The sequence below is a fragment of the Triticum dicoccoides genome, chromosome 4A (genome assembly GCF_002162155.2).
Source record: "Triticum dicoccoides isolate Atlit2015 ecotype Zavitan chromosome 4A, WEW_v2.0, whole genome shotgun sequence".
Lineage (NCBI taxonomy): Eukaryota > Viridiplantae > Streptophyta > Magnoliopsida > Poales > Poaceae > Triticum > Triticum dicoccoides.
This window is the reverse complement of record NC_041386.1, coordinates 237,102,955-237,124,285: the sequence shown is the minus strand read 5'-3', so window position 1 is coordinate 237,124,285 and position 21,331 is coordinate 237,102,955. Positions and strand designations below refer to the sequence as shown.

The 21,331-nt window shown below is 43.7% G+C and overlaps 2 protein-coding genes and 1 long non-coding RNA gene across 4 annotated transcripts in view; 1 reads left to right on the top strand and 2 right to left on the bottom strand.

Annotated features, from left to right (window-relative positions):
• The first annotated feature begins 11,495 nt into the window (after nt 1-11,495).
• LOC119285715 (probable protein phosphatase 2C 12) overlaps nt 11,496-21,331 on the top strand; it is a 29,946-nt gene continuing 20,110 nt past the window's right edge. The window contains exons 1-3 of the mRNA XM_037565041.1: nt 11,496-11,602; nt 11,697-11,946; nt 19,940-20,111. Coding sequence (XP_037420938.1) covers nt 11,722-11,946; nt 19,940-20,111 — 397 coding nt within the window. The 5' untranslated portion in view covers nt 11,496-11,602; nt 11,697-11,721. The remainder of the gene's footprint in view (nt 11,603-11,696; nt 11,947-19,939; nt 20,112-21,331) is intronic.
• LOC119285716 lies at nt 11,823-16,846 on the bottom strand. 2 transcript variants are annotated; one of them, XR_005139716.1, is made up of 9 exons: nt 16,405-16,846; nt 15,604-15,767; nt 15,411-15,528; nt 15,004-15,164; nt 14,789-14,859; nt 14,503-14,599; nt 14,045-14,406; nt 13,125-13,227; nt 11,823-12,665 (listed from the first exon to the last, which is right to left on the bottom strand). XR_005139716.1 is itself a non-coding variant. In XM_037565042.1 (7 exons), the coding sequence occupies exons 2-7, from the start codon at nt 15,709-15,711 to the stop codon at nt 14,383-14,385; spliced, it is 483 nt and encodes a 160-aa protein (XP_037420939.1). In that variant the 5' UTR covers nt 15,712-15,767; nt 16,405-16,846; the 3' UTR covers nt 13,527-14,382. The 2 variants fall into 2 exon arrangements, 1 of the variants encoding a protein (XP_037420939.1); XM_037565042.1 differs by lacking the exons at nt 11,823-12,665; nt 13,125-13,227 and having other exon boundaries at nt 13,527-14,406; nt 15,100-15,164.
• On the bottom strand, nt 17,025-21,282 carry LOC119285718. The gene is made up of 3 exons (XR_005139717.1): nt 21,041-21,282; nt 20,824-20,896; nt 17,025-17,504 (listed from the first exon to the last, which is right to left on the bottom strand). It is a non-coding gene; the product is annotated as an uncharacterized LOC119285718 (long non-coding RNA).

Here is a 21,331-nt window from a genome sequence, read left to right as displayed (position 1 = left end):
GAGGGAGTAGGACTCTCCTGGTGCGCCACACCTTGGCCGGCCAGCCTCCCCCCCTCTAGTCCTTTATATACTGAGGCAGAGGCACCCCAGAAACACACAAGTTGATCCACGTGATCTATTCTTTAGCCGTGTGCGGTGCCCCCAGCCACCATAATCCTCGATAATACTGTAGCGGAGTTTAGGCGAAGCCCTGCTGCTGTAGTACATCAAGATCATCACCACGCCGTCGTGCTGACGGAACTCTTCCCTGACACTTTGCTGGATCGGAGTCTGGGGATCGTCATCGAGCTGAACGTGTGCTCGAACTCGGAGGTGCCGTAGTTTCGGTGCTTGATCGGTCGGATCGGGAAGACATACGACTACTTCCTCTACGTTGCGTCAACGCTTCCGCAGTCGGTCTGCGTGGGTACGTAGACAACACTCTCCCCTCTTGTTGCTATGCATCACATGATCTTGCATGTGCGTAGGAAATTTTTTGAAATTACTACGAAACCCAACACAGTTAAATAGAAGCATTGTGCCACATCCTTAGCGAATACCCAAGGCTCATATTTGGCAGTGATTCCTTTCACTCTTTTTGCACCAGCAGGTTGTGCTTCGGGCAGATACATGGTAATGAAACCACATTCTTCATGCTCGATGTTCTTCACCCATCTGACCCTGAACAATGGCACCATGTAATCTTCGCTATATTCAAGTTCCCATATGTCTTCGATCCTGCCATAGTATCTATTACTCTCATTCTCGGTCAACTGCAGCATCGTCACACCTGAGTTCTGGTGATCACAGTTTTTGTCCTTCGCCTCAGTATAGAATGTGTATACATTTATATCATATGATTGGTATGTGGCGACAGTGCAAGCAGGGCCTACTGCTAATGCATAGATGAAATTTGCATTGGCTATACCGGTTTGCAGTGGTTTGTCCCGAATTCGCTTTTTGAACTAGGAAGCAAATTTGGAGTTGTGCTCTCTAATGATCAGGGCCTCGGTCCTTTGCCTCCCTGCCATTCCGTGCTCTCTCCTTAAGGTCTCCTTGTGAGTTTGCAGCCAAGGACTGATTATATTTGCATGTTCTAACACTACTGTGTGCGCTCTTTCGAAGTCGTCTTGGTGGTTTTTTATATCCAGATTTAAATCACGCTTCAGCTGTGAGTGACCCACTCCTTTGAGCCTATCAGCATGTTTCTTCAAGGGTAAACCAAGAGATTGATCATCATTTATGACATTCTTGCAGAATGATATACACTCCTCGATTAGATAGGCCTGGACGATGATTCCATCCGGACAGGCTTTGTTACAAATGTATCCCTTCAAAGTTCCATTCATCTGTTCAAACGGGGACATGGTACACAAGAATGTGGGTCCAAGGTCTTTCACCTCCGCAACAATTTGAACTAGTAGATGGACCATGACATCAAAGAATGATGGTGGGAAATATATCTCAAGTTCACATAGTATTGAAATGATCTCCTCTTGTAGTCGTGTCAGATGCCACACACTAATCGACTTTCGAGACATAGCGTCGTAAAAGTTGCATAAGTCAATGAGTGTGTTGCAAATGTGATCGTCCATTATTATCCCTCTAAGAGCTACCGTAAGTAATTGTGTCATCATCACATGATAGTCATGCGACTTCATTTGGCTAAACCTTTGCTTTTTCGAGTAAGATACCTGCGTATGAGTCCCAAGAAGCTGGAAGGAACTTTCATGCCGTCGAGGCATTTGAAAACTTGAGAAAACTCATCCTCATCGAGAGTGAAGCAAGCTGGGGGGCAATAATCATCTTTTGTTTTGGACATAGTTTTGCCCTGGGCTGACTCGTTGGCGTTGGCTTTTTGTCCTTCACCTTGCCCTTGGTTGTAATGGACGATGAGGGTTGAAGCTCTTCCCTAATACCAATATCTTTCAAGTCTTGTCTAGCCCTCGGACCATCTTTACTCTTTTCTAGCATGTCAAACAGTGTGCCAAGCAAACTCTCGCACACATTTTTTGGGATATGCATCATATCAAGAGAATGAAGCGTACTGAGTAGTTTCCAATACTCCAAGCCCTAGAAAATAGACTTCCTTTTCCATACTTTTAGCGGCGTTTTCTTAGACTTCTTTCTTTTCTTTCCTGCCTTAGGGCAAACTTTGCAATTCATTAACATTTGCAAGATTTCTGCTCCAGGCCTCTTACGCAGTGGCCCTCGTGTCTCATCAGTGTTGCTGAATAGATCCCCACGAGTTCTCCACTCGTCATATTTGTGAAGTCACCTTCTATGGCCCATGAACATTGTTTTGCTACTGCCCTTTTTTGATAGCTACCGAAAATATGTTTCATCCATACATTTAACACAACCACAGTGTCCATGGCACGCCTGTCCGAAAATATATCTGTAACCCAGATAGTCATGAACAGTCATGAGCAATGCTGCTCTCATGTGAAAATAATTTCCTTTGCTAGCATCCCAGGTTTTGACCCCTTCGGGCTTCCATAATATTTCTAGCTCCTCCTTCAATAGCTCAAGATATGTGTTGATATCATTTCCAGGTTGGGTTGGCCCTTGAATTAGCATAACCATGTGTATGTACTTTTGTTTCAAGCAGAGCCAGGGCGGGAGGTTGTACATACATACAAATACGGGCCATGTACTTTGTGTGCTACTCTAGTTGCCAAATGGATTTAGTCCATGACTACTGCACCCAACCTAGGGTTTCTTGCTTCAGCTACGAATTCTGGTTCTAAATTGTCAAGTGCTTTCCACTGACAACCATTTGTGATATGTCTCAGAATCCCATCATTTTGTAGACTTTCTTGTCTTGTGCCAAGTCATGTTCTTTGCTTCCTTCGGGTCAGAGAAATATTGTTGCACGCGAGGAATCAATGGAAGGCACCATACAACCTTTCGAGGTTCCTTCTTTCCAGGCTTGTATCGGGGTTCCTTGCAAGTTGGACACTCAGTTTTGATCTCATGATCATTCCTACATAAGATGCAATCATTTATGCATGTGTGATATCTTGCATGTGGAAAATCAAGTGGACACACGATCTTCTTCGTCTCATCTACACTATGAGGCAATAAATTCCCCTTCGACAAAACTTTGTGTAAATATTCCAATGTAGCATCCAGACTTGCATCTATACTCTTGAATCTTGCCTTGGTGTCTACAAGTTTGAGCATGATGTGCAAGTGGGTGTGCTCAGGATTGCAACCTTCATACAGTGGAGTTTTTACGTCTCTTTCTAGTTGCGCCAACTTTAGAGCCTCTTTAATAGCAGCTCTCTCAGTTCTTGTCTTCTTCCTAAGCAGATCTTTGACATGGGGATCTTGTAGGTACCCAATGACATATCATGTATGATAGTCTCATGATCCTCTCCATGTTCAGGTGGCATTACATCATTTCCTCCTCCATGTGCATGTTCATTGTTTCCTCCTTCTGGCGGCTCTTCTTCATCGGCAAAGTTTTCTGCATCATTGTTTCCTCCTTCATCATTGCTAACATCCTTCTCACCATGCTTTGACCACCGTGTATAACCTTTGACAAAACTGCGACGGAGCAAGTGCGCCAGCACACTGCCATCGAACGGGTTGTGCAAAACTCCATTTTCTCATGTCGAACATGGACATAATATCTGCACTTCACCCTTTTGTATCATATTTGCCACCGCGAAATTGAGAAAGGCATTCACACTCCAATCCATATTGAATCTTTCGATAGGCGGCGATCAACTAGCACTACAAAGGTAAAAATACTAAAATAATTAGATATATTAGCAATGACACGGCATAAAAAATTTCGGCATGACCTTTGCTAAAAAAGGGACATTATGAGTGCCAGAAATTTGATGAAACAGAAATGAATCAACGTTTCGCCAAAACATTGGCAACTCTAGCTGTAGACATTCGTGCAAAATGAAACATATCGATATCGCACGACACAACAATAATTCACGAGTATTGTGCAATTTCTATAGCTAGCAGCTAATGACACACACGTACACATCCATCACACATATCCATCCATATGCGAATTCCTCATATATATGCACATAAATTTAATGAGAAGTTCGGCCTTTTTTACCTCATCAAACGTGCGGGAGAGGGGTCCGGGGGGCAGGGGTCGGCCGACCGTTGGAGGCGCCATTAATGAAGTGTAGTGAAAATTTTAATGCAAGGTGTGTGTTTGAGTGGGTGGAGAAGAGAAGTAGCTAGCTTAATTAGTGAGTGAGAGTGTGTGAACTAGATTAGATCTAGCTAATTAGCTACCTACTTAAGAAATCAAGAGAAAATATTTGGTATTTTTCTCAATAAGAAGAGAAGAGAGAGAGGAGGAGGAAGAGGAAAGAGAGGGAGGAAGAAGAAGAAAATATCTATATGTGCCGCGACTTAATTACCGGCGTTGGCATACTACGGAACGCCATTAGAAACTTTTATATCCCCGGCATTCAAGAAATGCCCATGACGGTGTTATGTTGGCTAAAAATTAGATGGGCCCGCAAAAACTACTGCAAGCGTCACTTATCAGGCTACGCCATAGATATTCTGATTAGTACCGGCGTCGTGAACTTTTGCTATGCCAGCTCTAATTTGGGACATGGCAGAACGTTGGGACCCACTAACAGGTGGCATTCCCTATTATTCGTGTGCCAGCAATAACTACATACCTATGCCGTACGAAATAGACCAACGCCACTACTATTTTAAAAAATAGTGTTGGCGTTCTTTCAAAATGGCGCGCCACCAAAGAATGTTGTGGCTAGCACTTTTTCCACTAGTGTGCCTATTGAATGCTCTGTTGCTCCCAAGCTTGTTGCCTTGCTGCCTCATGTGTCTCCAAAAATGATTTCCTTCTCTCCATCTCATTGGATTGATGTAAAACAAACATTGCATCCTCTTCTTCATATTTAGTCATTCCAATTCTTTTCCTCTCTTCAGCTAGCCTATGTTTTTCTTCAGCCTTTAATCTTTTTGCTCGCTCTGCATTTCTTTTCCTTTGTTCCATAGCTTCCCTTCTTTTATCTGACATGGCAAGTTTTTCCTCTAAGGATTTTCTTTTCTTTTCCTCACTAGGCTTTTTTCTCTGTTCTACATCAATTTTCTTTCTTCCAATAGGACCTTCACTACTAGGGAAACGCCTAGCAGTAGCGCGGGTCTAAGGGCTATCAGTAGCATGGGACACCGCACTACTGATACGGTGCTACAACTAATGTTTAGTAGTAGCGTGTTTTGACATGCGCTACTGCTATACCTACTTAGCAGTAGCGCTTTCTATACCAGCGCTACTACTAAGTGCTTTAGCAGTAGCGTCTTCTTGTCCAGCGCTAAAGAGCGTTGCTACTATATTTTCGCATATATTTTTTTTCCTACGTATTTGCGATATTTTTGTAAAGGTTTTATAGAACATTATAATTATAACATAAACATGCAATATGCTCATCATATCATACACATAATAGTCTCATCATATCATCCAACACAAATCACGTCGTCACATCATAATCACAATATAGCTATACAAGTTACACGACATGTCTCATCATACATAATGTAGTACTTCTTGAGGCATTGGTTCGTATCCCTCTCTCACACTAGCATGAACCTAAACTAACTAATTTCCGCTTCGGCTCTGCTATCGAACCCTCTCTGGCTATCGCTCGGAAACCGGTACACCTGGGCCTAACACTCCGGCCACTCGTCGTATACTCCTGGCGTAGCACTTCTTCGTCATCGATGATCTATGCACCTCCATCGTCACATGAGTCGATGATATGCAACATATATAGTTGAGCAACAGAAAGAGACAGACTTGGCAAAAATAGAAGCAACATATCATAAGCATAAGTAACAAAGTTTATTGTACCCGAAATGCCCTAACTAGAGTGATCTTCGCTACTTGAGGAGGACGGTTTAATTACATCACAAATAAAGTTTTGTCATGCATAACTCAAAGTTTCATCATAGAGAAAGTATGGACTAAACGGACACATTGTCATATATCATCAATCACTCCAACATGTCGTGCCATCTATCCAAGTCAGGGAGATAGTCCTTGAGCGTAGTGAAAGGCTTCAGGTCGAGACGCTGAGCGGCTACGCGTGTTCGAACATCTTCCCGCGACATTTGCACTTCTTCATAGAACATCCCTGCTTTTTCGAGGACCTCCTTCATGATGATTTGGGAAAGTTCATGCTGGATGTGATAGAATTCAGCTCGGAGTCGATGATCCGGGATATCTCCTAGGTTCTTTGCCCATTGAAAAATATGGGCATTGCCGGATCTAGGTGACATGCGAAGGTTCTGCTGATCCTGTCTGTACTCCAACATGTGGTGGAGGACATAGAATCCATCACTGAGAGTACCACTCGGTTGTTGATGCAGCAGAAGTCGGTCTTATGGCCGAAGGCGGGCGTGCGGTTCCTTGTCTTTTTGAGCGTGATCTCTCCACGCTGTAGGTTGTAGCTAAAGATAGCACTGTCGAGAATAGACTTGATGTGGGTGTAATCCTTTTTCTTCATGTTCTTCGACGAGTCCAAGTAAAGAGTGTGGGGGAATTGGGGGTAAAGGACGATGAGGACGGCGCGCCCGTTGCTGCACAAAATAAGTACAACTCAAATTAGCCTCCACACGTGCAAATGAATGATTGAAATCGAAGGAAGGATATCCGCGGATGACTTACATGGGATGATAAGGCACGAGAATCATCTCCTTGTCCTTATTGCCGACCATGAAATCGGCGATGTAGTTACTCGCGTATTCACGGTGCTTTAGGCAGACTGCCAAGAAGCCCTCATGCATGAAGTACCGGTCAGCGACACAGATATAAGGTATCTTCTCAATCCTGATGATGTAGTTCATGTACAAGGCAAAAAGGTGGACAAATGTAAAATCCAACCTTTTCAAGTGAAACATGTCAAAGATGTAATCGAATCGAAGGAAGAACTTTTCCGCGGGGAATGTGTCGATGTACAACCTTTGTTGCGGCACGTTAACCATATAGAGCGGGTATCATGGATTTTGTGAGGTGGTCAGGCTTTTCACTCTTCGCAGCACATCGTCATGAAGTCTCCTGAGATCGCCGTATATGGCCTCTACCACTGCCTTAGGTAGGATCGGATCACCGGGGATATGGTATTTCGCCACACCTATGACAAGTATATGGTCTTGAACCCGAGGCTGCGGAGGCGGCTGCCTCATAGAAGCAGCTTCGTTGCCTTTCCTCGGTCTCTTCCTATGCTTCTTTGCTACTAGAAGGTCGTCTATAATATGTTCATCCTCCGGCAATTCATGCACCGACTCATCACGCTCAAACCCTGAGTACTCATACCGCTGAGCCATCAATCCTCGTAGTCATAGGCGCTACTCATGAGATAGTGTAGAGTGCCATCGTCATCCTCATTGATGGCATCGATATCATGCATTGCTTCTTCGATGGCGGCGACATCATCAGCGAATAATGGAGCCTCTTCCTCACCCGCCCGCTATCACCTGGCACGACAAGGGACGCTAATTGGGTAGGTGGGGTGTTGATGTTCATACCTTGCTGAGGTTGTGTGGTCGTGGGTGTGCTCCTGACCGCCTCCAGACAAAGCAGACTCTTTGGCCACAACAGGACCCAACTCTTGCAATCGCCAAGCTGCCGCGGAGTCTTGTCGTCATCTCCCCCTAGTACCGGAGGAGCCAATTTCTCATGGCCTGGTTTGACACTGGCCACGGAAACCTTGAAGAAGTCAGGGGGATCGGTCGTCTGTGGAACAATTGTTCCTTCGGCTTCACTATCGTCGCATTCCCCACGTCCACCTTCTGGCCGCTGATAGTGTACAATATGGTGCACGGGTTACGTCGGCCTGCAAAGACCGGTCTCGGTGCCGGTGTCAGTCTCAGCATCGGTCTCGATGTCGGTCTCAGTCTCGGATGTGACAGGTGGGCCCTGCAACAACCGTTGCTCATCAAGAAGGTTCAAATAGGCGTTTGCCGCTGCGTAGACGTTGCAATCACCAAAACCCTGTCCTTCATCATTGCTAGCCATGTTTCCTATGATTAAATCTAGTCAATTAGCTCTAGACCTAATAAAATGAATAATGACATAAAAAGTACAATGTTTTGCAGGAATGTTGATTCATTTCCGTTGCGGCAAATCCCGGGCACTCGATATGTCATGCCGAAATTCACGGAAAATTTTGCATATAACATGACCACTTCAATGTTTGACACTTCAATTGTCAATTAGTTCTACAATCGAACCACTTCAATGTTGCATATAACAGGACCACTTAAGAACCTGTACATGAGCAACTACAACAGTAGATATTCATGAGAAAACACTATTGAGGAATTTGCATATAACCTGACCACTTCAAATTTGCATCTCCTAGTGTTTGACACTTCAAGAAAATCTACACAAATCTCATGCTCTCTCAAACTCAATTCAAAAACCAAATATAGATGGATGAACCCTGGAAACCTAGAACCTTTACATATTTATGTCCTAAAATTGCTGTCCTAATATAAATTATGAACCCTAGAACTCAATTTATGTCCTAAATTTCAAATTATGAACCCTAGAACTCAATTCAAATTATGTGCTAAATTTTCGTCATGATAAAAAATCAGTACAAATTAAGAACCTACTAGACTTGCAGTACTAATAGAAATTTATATTTTTATATTGATTTTTTTCTCTAAACTAAACACTACTGCCCTAATTAACATCTAGTTAAACCCTACTACCCTAGTACTTAAGCATCTACAAGTACTAACTAGTTAGACGAACCCTAGCTAGGTACTTAAGCATCTACAACTACTTAGCACCCATTGATGAACCCTAGGAATTTGTCTTAAAAACTACTTAAGCATCTACAACTACTGCCCTAATTAACATCTACTCCCTCCGTTCCAAAATAGATGACTCAACTTAGTACAAAGTTGGGTCATCTATTTTGGAACGGAGGGAGTAGTTTACAATTATATTTACTTAACTACATTGGGTGCACAACAACTATATAACTACTTAAGCATCCACAAGTACTAGCTAATTTGATGAACCCTAACTAATTAGATGAACCCTAACTAATTTGATGAACCCTGAAATTTGATGAACCCTAGGAACCCTAGCTAGGTAGAGGTAGGGGAGGAGGAGGAGGTGTAGGCGTGCTCACCTCGAGCGCCGACGGAGTTAGGGGGCATGAGGAGGCAGAGCAACGAGGGAGGGGCACATGGCGTCGAGGTCGGGGTCGGGGCTCGGGCGTGCGGCGAAGGGCGGGACCAGACGGCCACCGAGGGCAGCTGAGGGTGTATGGAGGGCGACGGGAGAGCGCGCGGCGGCCGATGGTGATGTAGGGCGACGACGGCGGCGACAATAGATCGAGGGGGGATTTGGGAGAAGTGGTCAGGGGAAAGAAAAACCGCGCGGGGGGTTAAGTTAAAAATAGCAGTAGCGCTGGCTTCCAAAACGCGCTATTGCTATAGGCAGTACCTATTCATTTTCCTTTTTCTTTTCTTTTTTCCTTTTCCTTTTCTATTTTACTTTTCTTTTTTCCTTTCTGCTTTATTTAAGGAAATTATCTATAGCAAGGGTACAAGAAACGTGCTACTGCTACATTAGATATAGCGCTTGTTCTGAAAGCACGCTACTGCTACGCCTTTCTCCTTTATTTTTATTTTTCTTTTATTTTCCTTCACATTTATTTTCCTTTCCCCTTTTTTTATTCCTTTCATTTTCGTTTACTTCTCTATATGTTTTTCACTTTATTTTCTTTTCATTAGTAGTAGCGCTTTTCTCAGAAAACATGCTACTACAACCAACTTAGCAGCAGCGCACTTTACATAAGCTCGCTATTACTATTCCTAGCCTGCCAAGAACAGTGTGGGAATTGTAGTAGTAGCGCTTCTTCCTGCAAACGCGCTACTGTTATAACCATAGTTGTCGCGTATTTTGTGACCAGGCGCTACTGGTAAATAGCAGTAGTGCTTGTTTTTGACCGGCTCTACTAGTAAGCTTCTGTGTATAAGGTTTTCCCTATTAGTGCTTCTTTTTGTCGTCAGCAGCCCCTTTTTTGCTAGAAGTTCTTCTTTCTTTTTCTAAGTAGCTTAATTTCTTCTTGTTCTTCTTCTTCTTTCAACTTTGCAATTGCTGCGTCAAACTTGGCTTGGTCTGCTATTTCTCTTCTTTCTGCTCCAGCTCTGAGTCTTGCAATTGCAATAATCTCTCTTTTTCTATGAACATCCCCTCCCTTAGTTACAGTACTTTGTACAACTGGTTGTTGTTGAATGATCAAGGTAAATCATATGAAATATATGCCCTTGATTGATGTTAGATACATCGGATCAATGTCTGCATCGTTGGACAGAAGCCTTGCACCATCTCCATTAAGTTGACAACCAGGGGCAACCAATACATATCAATTTTGCCTTCCTTCTCATAAGCAATGTCCTCAAATTAAAGCTTCAAACATTTTATAGTAGGTAAACTCTATGTGGCAGTAATCACAGCAGATTTTTTTTGTCATGCAAATAGGACCTATTCTGTCCACTCTGTCCACTTCTAGAGAAAAAACCTCCATGGATGATATCCAAAGTGAAGAAATCGCATCCAGCCGCTGCAAAACAGAACACACACAAAATTCAGCTGCAAAACAGAACACATGGTAAATTCATAATTTTTCCCGAACAGAACCCAAACCCTAGCACAATGAGCCCTTAATTTCGTTGAATCCATGTATCACAATGAGATAATGTGTGCTAAATATTCTAATCCAACTCGAAACAAATTGATTTAATCAAAAATCTGTACTTTAATATGATGGTAAATACCGTACGATGGTGCCACCTCGCCCTCGAGCCGTCGTCTGGGGGCCTCCATGGCTGACTCGAACCGTCGTATGGGGTCACGGCTGCGTCGCTCTCCCGTCCGCACTAAGATCAGAATGCCGCCAGGCCGCCGATCATCCGCCGTCACTAGGTTGCTGTTGGGTTTGAGCGGGGTTTGTGTCGGGGTTTCAGTTCGTGGAAAGGAACAGATGGGGGCATTTCAGTTAGTGTAGAACGACCGGGATGGATTGGGTAGAATGCAAAGTAATCAGCCCTTTGACTCGGTCCGCCTAACATGTGGGACCTATGCTGTGGCAGTGGATGGATACGGGCTACGTAAGTGAGGTGTATAGTCAGGACCGCTGTTGCAACCTCAAGGACTGTATAGACGTCGTATTCACATGTATAAGGACTGTACTGAAGCATTTCCTGACTATGAGGACGATGTTAGACATTTGCCTGCAACTATAAGGACTAACATGCAATTATCTCCGAAAATTACGGACGCACTACATTTGGAATGTAGGGAGTAAGTCATATACGATGTGGTCCAAATAAAAACTGTTATGGGTAATATACATGAGAGGTGTTAGCTGTCAGTCAGTGGTTGCATCATGTCCAGCGGTTCCAGTAATGGCTTTAACTAATTCCTGGCTCCTCCAGCGGATCGACCCCTTCTTAATCCTTTTTGTATTTCCAACCCCCCAAAATCTCCCCACTTCTCTCGGAGTTGTGGTTTCTTATTATGGGAGTTCATGTCTGGCTAGGGGGGAAACGAATTCGGCCACATCTCCGGGTCGATCCACTAGAGGTAATCTCCGCCGTGATGCTCTAGAAGAATTTGTTCAATCGATTTGGGAGTTGTTTCCTTGTTCGCATTTCTTGCCATTTTCTTGGAATTGAAGGATTTACGGTGTGTGGGAGAGGCCCATGGAGGTGCACAACGAGGTAGATGGATCAGGTGTACCCCTGGCCGTGCTCCTCAAGCGAGAGATGTGCAACCAGAAGGTGGAGAAACCGGATATCCTGTTCGGGGAGGCGAGCAAGAGCAAGAAAAGGGAGGACTTCGTGCTTCTCGTGGCCAATTGCCACCGCACTCCAGGCGAGGGCCCCGGTGACAATGCAGGCGGCGACGACACCATCTCGATGTTTGTGGTAACTAGATGACCCGGTGCGCCAATGACGCAAAGGGCGAGAGCAAACCAAGCATTTGAAGCAAGCTCGTCAGAATATTTAGTTATAAGGAAATATATACTTAGGTATGATGCTGATACACAGCGTTATAAGAAGTTTTTATAGCCATTTACAATGCTTTTAAAAAGCAAGCAACATAGGAGAGATGCCTCATATAGATAAGCATACATAATTTGAGCAGAGAAGATTTCTTAGGCCCATTGTGGTCTTCTAAGGGTGTGCATGCATGAATAAGAAGACTTGTTATTGTTGGATAATGCTTGCATGGGCATTCCTCTGAAGGACTTGTCATTTCTCTCCATCCAGATCCCCCATACGGCAACAATGAAAGTTTCCATGAACAGAGGTTTGTGCCAAGTTTGTTTTCCCATGTGCAACATCTCAAGTCTGCATTCAGAGTTTGGCCAAGTCACCCTAGAGAATTGCCAGGGTTTCCTCGGGAGGATTATCACACAGCAGGCATGTATAGTCATTAGTAACTCGGTAGTGCCTCCTGCGTGGCATATTTCTCATATTCAGCCTGTTAGCCAAGAGAAGCCAGGCGAAAACCTTTCCATTTCATATTGCACTTAGCTTTCCAAATCCAGTTAAACGCAGCATCAACCGACATCTCTCTGAAGCAAAATGAATAGTACCTATTTGTGAGAATGCTGGTGGAATCCCCACTTCTCATATGAGGACTGTAGAAGGAGCAATGCATGAAAAAAAAGGAAGTCAAAGTTAGCAGATAGAAACAAAATATGAGGAATGCATCTATCATGCCTCATGCATGTAACTTCTCATAGTAAACGAAACACTGGCAAGCAAACTTCATTCAGCATAGCAAGGGGAGACCAGGCAAACAGAAAAACAGAAATACGGCAACGACTACTAATGCATCAAACTGTGAATTCCAGACCTTTCTTTCAACAGGAATATCCACGTCATCGACCAAAAAGAGGGCACAAACGATGAGCTATATTTAGGAATGAAGCAAATCACATTAGAAAAGAAACCCTTCCGAGTTCATTGCTCTTGCGCACACACAAATGAAATGGAAAACTGTTGTTCTTATGCCCATGATCAAGCCTCTCGCACATAAAAGCTACAATGAGACCTAAAGGGAGGGAAGCTGGAGGAGGAGAAAGGAGAGAGATGACCTGTGTCGCGAGGCTCCTATAGTGCAAACGGTCGTCGTGGCACGCTATGGGCAGTGCTCAGAGTACTCTCAACTCCAGAGAGAATTGCCCAGAGTGATCCAAACTGGTAAAAAACAATACATAAATTGTTTGCGTCAATATATGATCCTTTCGGTTTGCGAAGAGTTCAAAACTATCTTACGAATTCTTGCAAGCCTTCTTACTGTACTGATCATGTAAAATCTGTGAAATTATTACAAGTAATTTTTTTCTCTCGAAATCTCCAATCCGATGTTTCAAGATGAGGAGTTGGAGACCATGTTGATGAAAGTAAATTATGAAAGAAAAGAAGCCCATTCCACTATGAATATCTTCGTTATGCAATTCCCATAAAGTAAAACAAAATGGTTTAAATAACCTTTTATCAGGGTAAACTCGAGTTCTTGCATTCCTTTTATTTGACTCACACCTGCCTGCTGCTCATCGCCTACTACTCTTAGCTAAAAGGAGGTGATTCGAATATAAGCACTACTTCTTCCGGCTATACAAATTATTGTTGCCATCAAGTTAATTCAAGCACTCAACATTCTACGACATACATGATCTAAATAGGATTAAACACAAAATAAAAGTTAAATATTGTCAGTACAGATGCTATCATATATACATCAAGTTAATTCAAGCACTCAACATTCTACACAAATTATTGTCAGTACAGATGCTATCATAGAGTTATCTACAAAAGCTAAATAGGATTAAACACAAGACAAAATAAAAGTTTGTCACACCAAATCCCTGTCACCTAATCTCTTTCTCACTTTTAACTTCAAACCAACATCGAAAACGATAATAATCTAAAGCAAAATTAAATCAGACTCATTTGTTCATCGACACAGAAGCAAATAATTCACCTAATACTAAATCTAAGTAAAAGGACTAACCATAATTAATTGGCTAGGCTGCCCATCAAAAGAAACCTCTGCATAAGAAGCAGACCTTGCAAAAACTTGGGACTAATCAGGTGGATCTAAAACAAAACATGTCCTCAACTCCTCTTGCAGTCCTGCTCCAACCCCTCGTGTATCTCGGCACCTCCTCGCGTTAAGACCATAGTAGCCGGGAACGCGGGTCGACGCCGTGTCCCGTGTACCGGGTTCATCGACCCCAATCGACGGTCGGGATCGAGTGCGGGTCAATAGGATCGGCGGCGGTACGCATTCCCATGAAGACCGGACGTTGCAGGTACAATGGCCTGAATTAAGTGGTACCATGACCTGAATTAAGTGGTAGCATGTATTGGTGCCTGTGAAGCAAGAGCAAAAAATCAAGAACCTACAAAAAAATCTTTTGGATAACATGTGTGCATTACATGGTTGCAAAGGGTTAAGAGGCAAATTACCTGTCCTTGACTAAGAACTAATTGACAAGCTGCTGCAGCTACCATAAACGCCACAGCTAAATACATCCACACAAATTGTAGGACAACCCATAAGCACCTGGGTACCCAAAAAATATGTCTAACATAGTTAGCATCAATTAGCAGGGGCTAAAATAAGCACAGCAGACCATACACAAAAGTAAAAGGCAGTTTATCATTGGGAAATCATTGGGTCTGGGCGTATGAAAATACCCCATGGCTCTGGAGATGAAGGATGGCTACAACAATCAAAAGAAAAGGCATGTACCTTTGACATTCAGTTGTTTCAGCAATGCCCAAAGTATATGGTATAAAGTTCTGTGAATATCCAATCCAACCCTGCAAGCGTTTGAAGGAACATGAGTTAGCAACAAATGATATAATCTGATAAGGGATCTTACAGTCCTCAATTAACTCATTTACATGGTTTCCAAAATCGTGGGGTACACGATTTCTAAAATACAGTCAATTAGAGTGGCTCACATGCATCAATAACATCTCGGTATTGGCATCAGAAGCTATTTTTATGGGCAAAAATCCCCAAATAATCACATGGACAAAGAAAAGCTATTTTCATACAGCGATGTAGAAGTTCTTATGAGAGGAGGCCACAGAAGATTGGGCGTGTACTGATCCTTCATTGCCTGAATATAATAACAGAGGGAACGATGTGTGAAGCTCACCTTGATGTATTGAAAGGCAAAGGTAGAACAAACATAGTGATCCAAGCCAAGAGAAGTAACAAAAAACAGGAATATATTCATGTTAAATTCATGGCAGACACATAGATGATTAAATATGCCAAAGGCAGCAATAGACACAAAACATCATAATATGTGTGGACAAAGCTAAACTAATTTGAGAGTGGCATTCCATGAAAATACACAAACCAGAGGTGCAGCAAATGAGGCTCGAATTCCATGACCAAATCAGCATACAGACGCAGAGAGGTCCTCTCACCCTAGAGCAACCAAACAAAGGTGCAGCAAAAGGAAACCGGCGAGGAACCTGCAACAAAAAAACAGATGATTGCTACAAGTGGTGAACTAATACAAAACGAGACCACGGTGAGCGGGACGGTACCTCTGATGGTTTGATGGCATTGTTGGAAATAAATAGTCCACATGAGCACGACCAAGTTGATGAGTGATAACCATGGCCACGGGTACGACTACAACCCTGCAGCAGCATGGATGCAAGGAAACAGCTAGACCATTACCCAAAAGGGCACCCAAGAGTGGCAGACCCTAAGCAAAGAACACAGCAAACATAAAGCATCAGTAGCATGTGGTTCATATGACAAAGAAGTGTGCTTCTGAGGCTCATATGACAAAAAATCTAGCATACCATCTGTAGCATGGGCATTTAATTTAAAAACTGATTATGTAATCAAGCTTATAATCAAAGCCTATAAACTATCAAAAGTTTTGTAATACATTGATTGGCGGAAATGGATGAGGTAAAAACTGTAGGTCAATGGAACTACAATAGCTCACAAACACCAGGTAAAGTAAATTCATCCATGTGTAGGAAAAGGCGGCCTATAAGCGAGATAGTACTCTAGCAAAAATTCTAGCATACCATCTGCAGCATGGGCATTTAATTTAAAAACTGATTATGTAATCAAGCTTATAATCAAAGCCTATAAACTGTCAAAAGTTCTATAATACATTGATTGGCGGAAATAGATCAGGTAAAAACTGTAGGTCAATGGAACTACAATAGCTCACAAACACCAGGTAAAGTAAATTCATCCATGTGCAAGAAAAGGTAACCTATAAGCGAGATAGTACTCTAGCAATGGCATCACAACAACTCACAAGATAAATTTTCCTGAGCAAACAGTAGCCGCTTAAGCACATATCTGGGAAGGAGCTGCAATACCTGCGGATGGGTTGGAAACGACGATAGCAAGGACGCCCAGACAGGTATGTATCTTCTTTTATAAGGTTTTCTTATACTTCATTTTGGTGTGACAAAAACCATCCAGGTATGAGCTTTCGAGCTTTAATCCATTCAGTTGCCTGCATAAATCAGTTGCTTCGGTTTCCTTGGGCTCTATCATATAACAAAGAATAGAACAATATAGAAGATTCTCTACCAGAGCTGTAATTGTTAGCAAATATATGCTTTCTCAGATAGAGTTTAGAAAATTCAAAAACACATGTGATGCAAATAAAGGTTGGGAGGAATTCTTAGTGCATCAGGCCAGTATTCAATAGAATAACCAAGGTCAAACAGAAAATCATTCACGATCTGTAGCATATGTGATAGTAAAGATGTATATCCACAAGGAAATAAGCACTGAATAATAAAACAAGGATGATTTGACAGTACCTTGCTTTCAGGAATTTCAATTCCAACCAAAACTTGCTCCTCTACACCTGCAAGCAGCCACCATGCATCAGAAACTCACCTACCATCGCACCAAAACAACAAGCGGGAGAAGGGAAACACAACATTGCACAAACGAAAAGGCCATCAAGATGGGTTACGTGCCTGCTCGCAGAGTTCTCGTCGGACACGTAGCCTAGGCTCCCGATAGCACCGACGAAGAGGTCATCCTAGGCGGTGGCAGCGTCCAAGCACCCCCATCGCTGGGCACCATCTCCTTCTAATCGGGTTTAGTCCAACTACGAAAAACAGATGCTGAAACTTCAATGGTGGTGATTTGCTTGGTGTGCTTTTGCTTGACTCCTTTGGTCACACATTTTCCTTTGTCTCCTTTTGATTTGTTGGCTTGATTTCCAAGATAATCTAGGCTCCCGATAGCACCGACGAAGAGGTCATCCTAGGCGGTGGCAGCGGCCAAGCACCCCCATCGCTGGGCACCATCTCCTTCTAATCAGGTTTAGTCCAACTACGAAAAACAGATGCTGAAACTTCAATGGTGGTGATTTGCTTGGTGTGCTTTTGCTTGACTCCTTTGGTCACACATTTTCCTTTGTCTCCTTTTGATTTGTTGGCTTGATTGCCAAGATAATCTATACATGAGTAAAAGACATCAAGCTTGCAGTTAGCTTTTGCCGTCCTATTAACCTTTCCCCTTTTTAGAATAAACGAAAATGTACATGTGCACATGAATTTGAGAATTGGAGAAAACTCAGTCCCTCCTTATTTTTTTATCCCAACAAAAACTGTTGTTCTAGAAGGCGGCTAAAGTATACCTGATTTTATCTGACAGGCAGACATAAAGAACAAAATCCTAACTCTGTAAAACAATAGTCTACCACAAAATTATGTTATTTCAAAATCCCATGTTTAGTCCTGATCCATGATGAGTGTTGCTCTCTTCCAGAAAAGAAGATGAATGTCATAACAACCTAGAGCGAAATTCAGGAGCCTAATTATCTAAATTAAGATCAAGGATTATCCCAAAAAGGAACTTCTTGCTCCTGCTCAAATCAATCTAATCTAAGACGAGTTGTCGTTTTTTTCTTTTTGAGTGGAAAAAGGAAGCCAGACAGATGAACCTCTCTACCTAGGAAGATTGCAGGAAGGAAAAAAAAGAGGCGAACCTGCAGGAGTGTGCGAGGAGGTGGAGCGAGAGGCTAGAGAGAGTCCTGTCGATGCGGAGGAGGAGGAGCGCAAGGGAGTCGTCGTCGAGGACCACGCGACTGCGATGGGGAGAAGGCTGGATGTTGTCGCGGAGGACCAACGCCCCAACCCCCTCATTCCTTCTGGCCGCGGCGGCCGCCGCCGCCTCCTTCTCCTCCTCTCTCTCTCTCTCTCTCTCTCCCGTGAGCAATGAGGCCAAGGCTGAGAGGAGGCCGGCGATGGGGAACAGAAGGAGTGGGGACAACTCTCGTTCCTGCCGCGGCGAGCGCGCGTACCTGTCCCCGGCCCCGTGGAGGCACCGTGCCCCAGCAGCCTTGCCTCAAGCACCACCAGCAGCTTGCGCGCTCACGTAGCCCAGGCTTCGATAGCACCGACGAAGAGGCGGCGGCGGTAGGAGAGGAGGCGGCGGCGGGTGTTGCGGCGGCGGGGGCTAGGTCTGGCCGCTCGCCTCCCCTTTTCTTTTCTCTCGCTTGCCCACGCGGCCCGCTCGCTCCGCTGAGCGCCTCTTTTTCGCACCCGCACGCACGCGTGCAACGCACACTGCACCGATGACCCACGCAGATGCCTGGCCCATGTGTCATCTACTAAACCGCAAAAACACAGAGTAAGCTAGAACTGATGGCTGGATCTTTGACAGCTAGTCAAAAGGTACTGAAAACTTTACAGCGATGCTAATTAGGTGAACCAGATCAAACGCAAAACGCAATGGCCTCGTATGGGCGGGTTGCCTAGAAGGGCGGCGAGCGCGCATACCTGTCCCGGCCCCGTGGAGGCACCGTGCCCCAGCAGCCTTGCCTCAAGCACCACCAGCAGCTCGCGCGCTCACGTAGCCCAGGCTTCGATAGCACCGACGAAGAGGCGGCGGCGGTAGGAGAGGAGGCGGCGGCGGGTGTTGCGGCGGCGGGGGCTAGGTTTGGCCGCTCGCCTCCCCTTTTCTTTTCTCTCGCTCGCCCACGCGGCCCGCTCGCTCCGCAGAGCGCCTCTTTTTCGCACCCGCACGCACGCGTGCAACGCACACTGCACCGATGACCCACGCAGATGCCTGGCCCATGTGTCATCTACTAAACCGCAAAAACACAGAGTAAGCTAGAACTGATGGCTGGATCTTTGACAGCTAGTCAAAAGGTACTGAAAACTTTACAGCGATGCTAATTAGGTGAACCAGATCGAACGCAAAACGCAATGGCCTCGTATGGGCGGGTTGCCTAGAAGGGTTTATATGTTCAATGCTTCGGCCCTCAATGTTTTGGTTCTCCTTAATTTGCCGATATGTTTTTGTTTTTGCAATAAGCCCATTGAGACAAGTCAAATAAAAGTGTTGTTCATACATACTCCAATTCGCATAAAGCCTGCCTAACTAGACCTCACAGCCTCACAGTGATGCCTTTGAAGTCGATGAATCATGTGGGTGTTTCATCTTTGTAGTCTAATATTTTGACTTTTACATAGAGGACCATGTCATTGGCCTTATTTTGTGGTGTGTTTGCATCAAGGCATACGGGGCATTTGTCAGCTACTAATATTTTACTGGCCCTTCATTGTTATTTGTCTAGTCATTTCGATAGTCAGAAGGTTATTGAGTTTAGGTACATTCATAGCGGACGTCCTAGCTTTGCTAGATCTTTTGGGCTTCCAGCAATTCTCAAAAAATCTATTTAGTTCTATTAATTTTTGTATATGAACTCAGCAAGATCCCTTGGCATGCAATAATGGCAAGCCAAAGTCACAATGAATTTATTCCTGTAAAAATGCAGTTCTACACTGAGTTTATCACTATACTGTCACCTATTTTTAAGTTGTACGTACACCAATTGAAGTGGTTGCTAGTCTGACTTGAGTTATTATTCTGGCTTCTTCTTAGATTGTTGATGGCCACAACGGACCTGCGGCTGCAGTATACACTAGGGAGAATCTCCCAAACAATGTGTTAGCTGCTATTCCTCCAAATCTTACAAGTGAGGAGTGTACAGCGGCATTGCCAAGGGCACTAGTTGCAAGTTTTGTTAAAACAGATAAAGACTTCCAAACAAAAGGTATTGTTCTTTCATTAGATTTACACTTTTAAGTACTGCAAGGGATGATATATGTACGCATGATTATTATGTGGAGGCTTATAGCATTACCCCCTCTTCAAAAATGTATCTTCCCTTTATTACATGTTCTTATGTAGAAGTCAGGGCCGGTCCTGAGATTTCCGAGGCCCGGGGCGAGACAACACGGAGGGGCCCTAAAGCCACATAAACATATGCATATTTTTTTGTTTATTTCAACTGCAAGTAAATATTCGGCAGACTATAATTTATGGTGCCTTGTCTTCTTGACTATTAAGAAACCGGGGTCACAAACATTCACAGTAAAAGTTGATCGATCTTGTCAATCTACCCTTGTACTGTATATATTTCTATTACTAGGTGAACTAGTAGCACTATCATGCCTACTAATTTTTTATCTTCCTATAGTTTTCACTAGTTATTCTTGAACAACAACTAAAGCTAACTCCTTGGAGTTCCTAGCAGTAGAAATACTGTTTTATTTTTGCAGGGAATCCATAGAGGACTTGTATCTGCTCTAAAAATGCCAACAACTCATGTGGGACTCAACTAACTCATATGCATATTTTTCCTCAATTATCAGATGGATTCTTTCTGGGTAGCATCTTGCTAATCACCACACAACATATGATACAAGAAATTAAGAGTATTGCTAATTAAATAAAAGTGCTAAGAAAGGCATGGAACAAGGTACCTGGATGGCTAGAAAAATCGAAATCACAAGATTTTGCTGCTGCGTCACGAACGAAAGTCCAAGTTTCTGTTTTCTAATCCCAATCAATACAAGAAACTGGAGTGTGAGAAAGAGAGATGTACGAGGATAATCTTCAGGAAACGAACGATCTAACAAGAATAGAAAGAAAAAAATTGTGTTGAAGAGAAGATTGATGGGAATCTGGAAACCGCGTTACCTTCTTCCACTAATGGCGCCTAGCATCCAAAAATTACAATTAGACGAGTGGGCGGGGCGCCGTCATTCATGGCATGGCTGATTTGTTGCCAATTGGGTAGAAAGAGTATTAAGCGGAGAAGACTGCACGGCGTGCTAATCCATCAATTAATATTTGTTTCCTTTTGGAGAATCAATCGACCGCTAAACAATCACGCGTATATAGGGAAACCAAATCAATCGGGGGCCCCTTCCTACCCGGGGGCCCGGGGCGGCCGCCCCCCCTGCCCCCCCTCAGGGCCGGCCCTGGTAG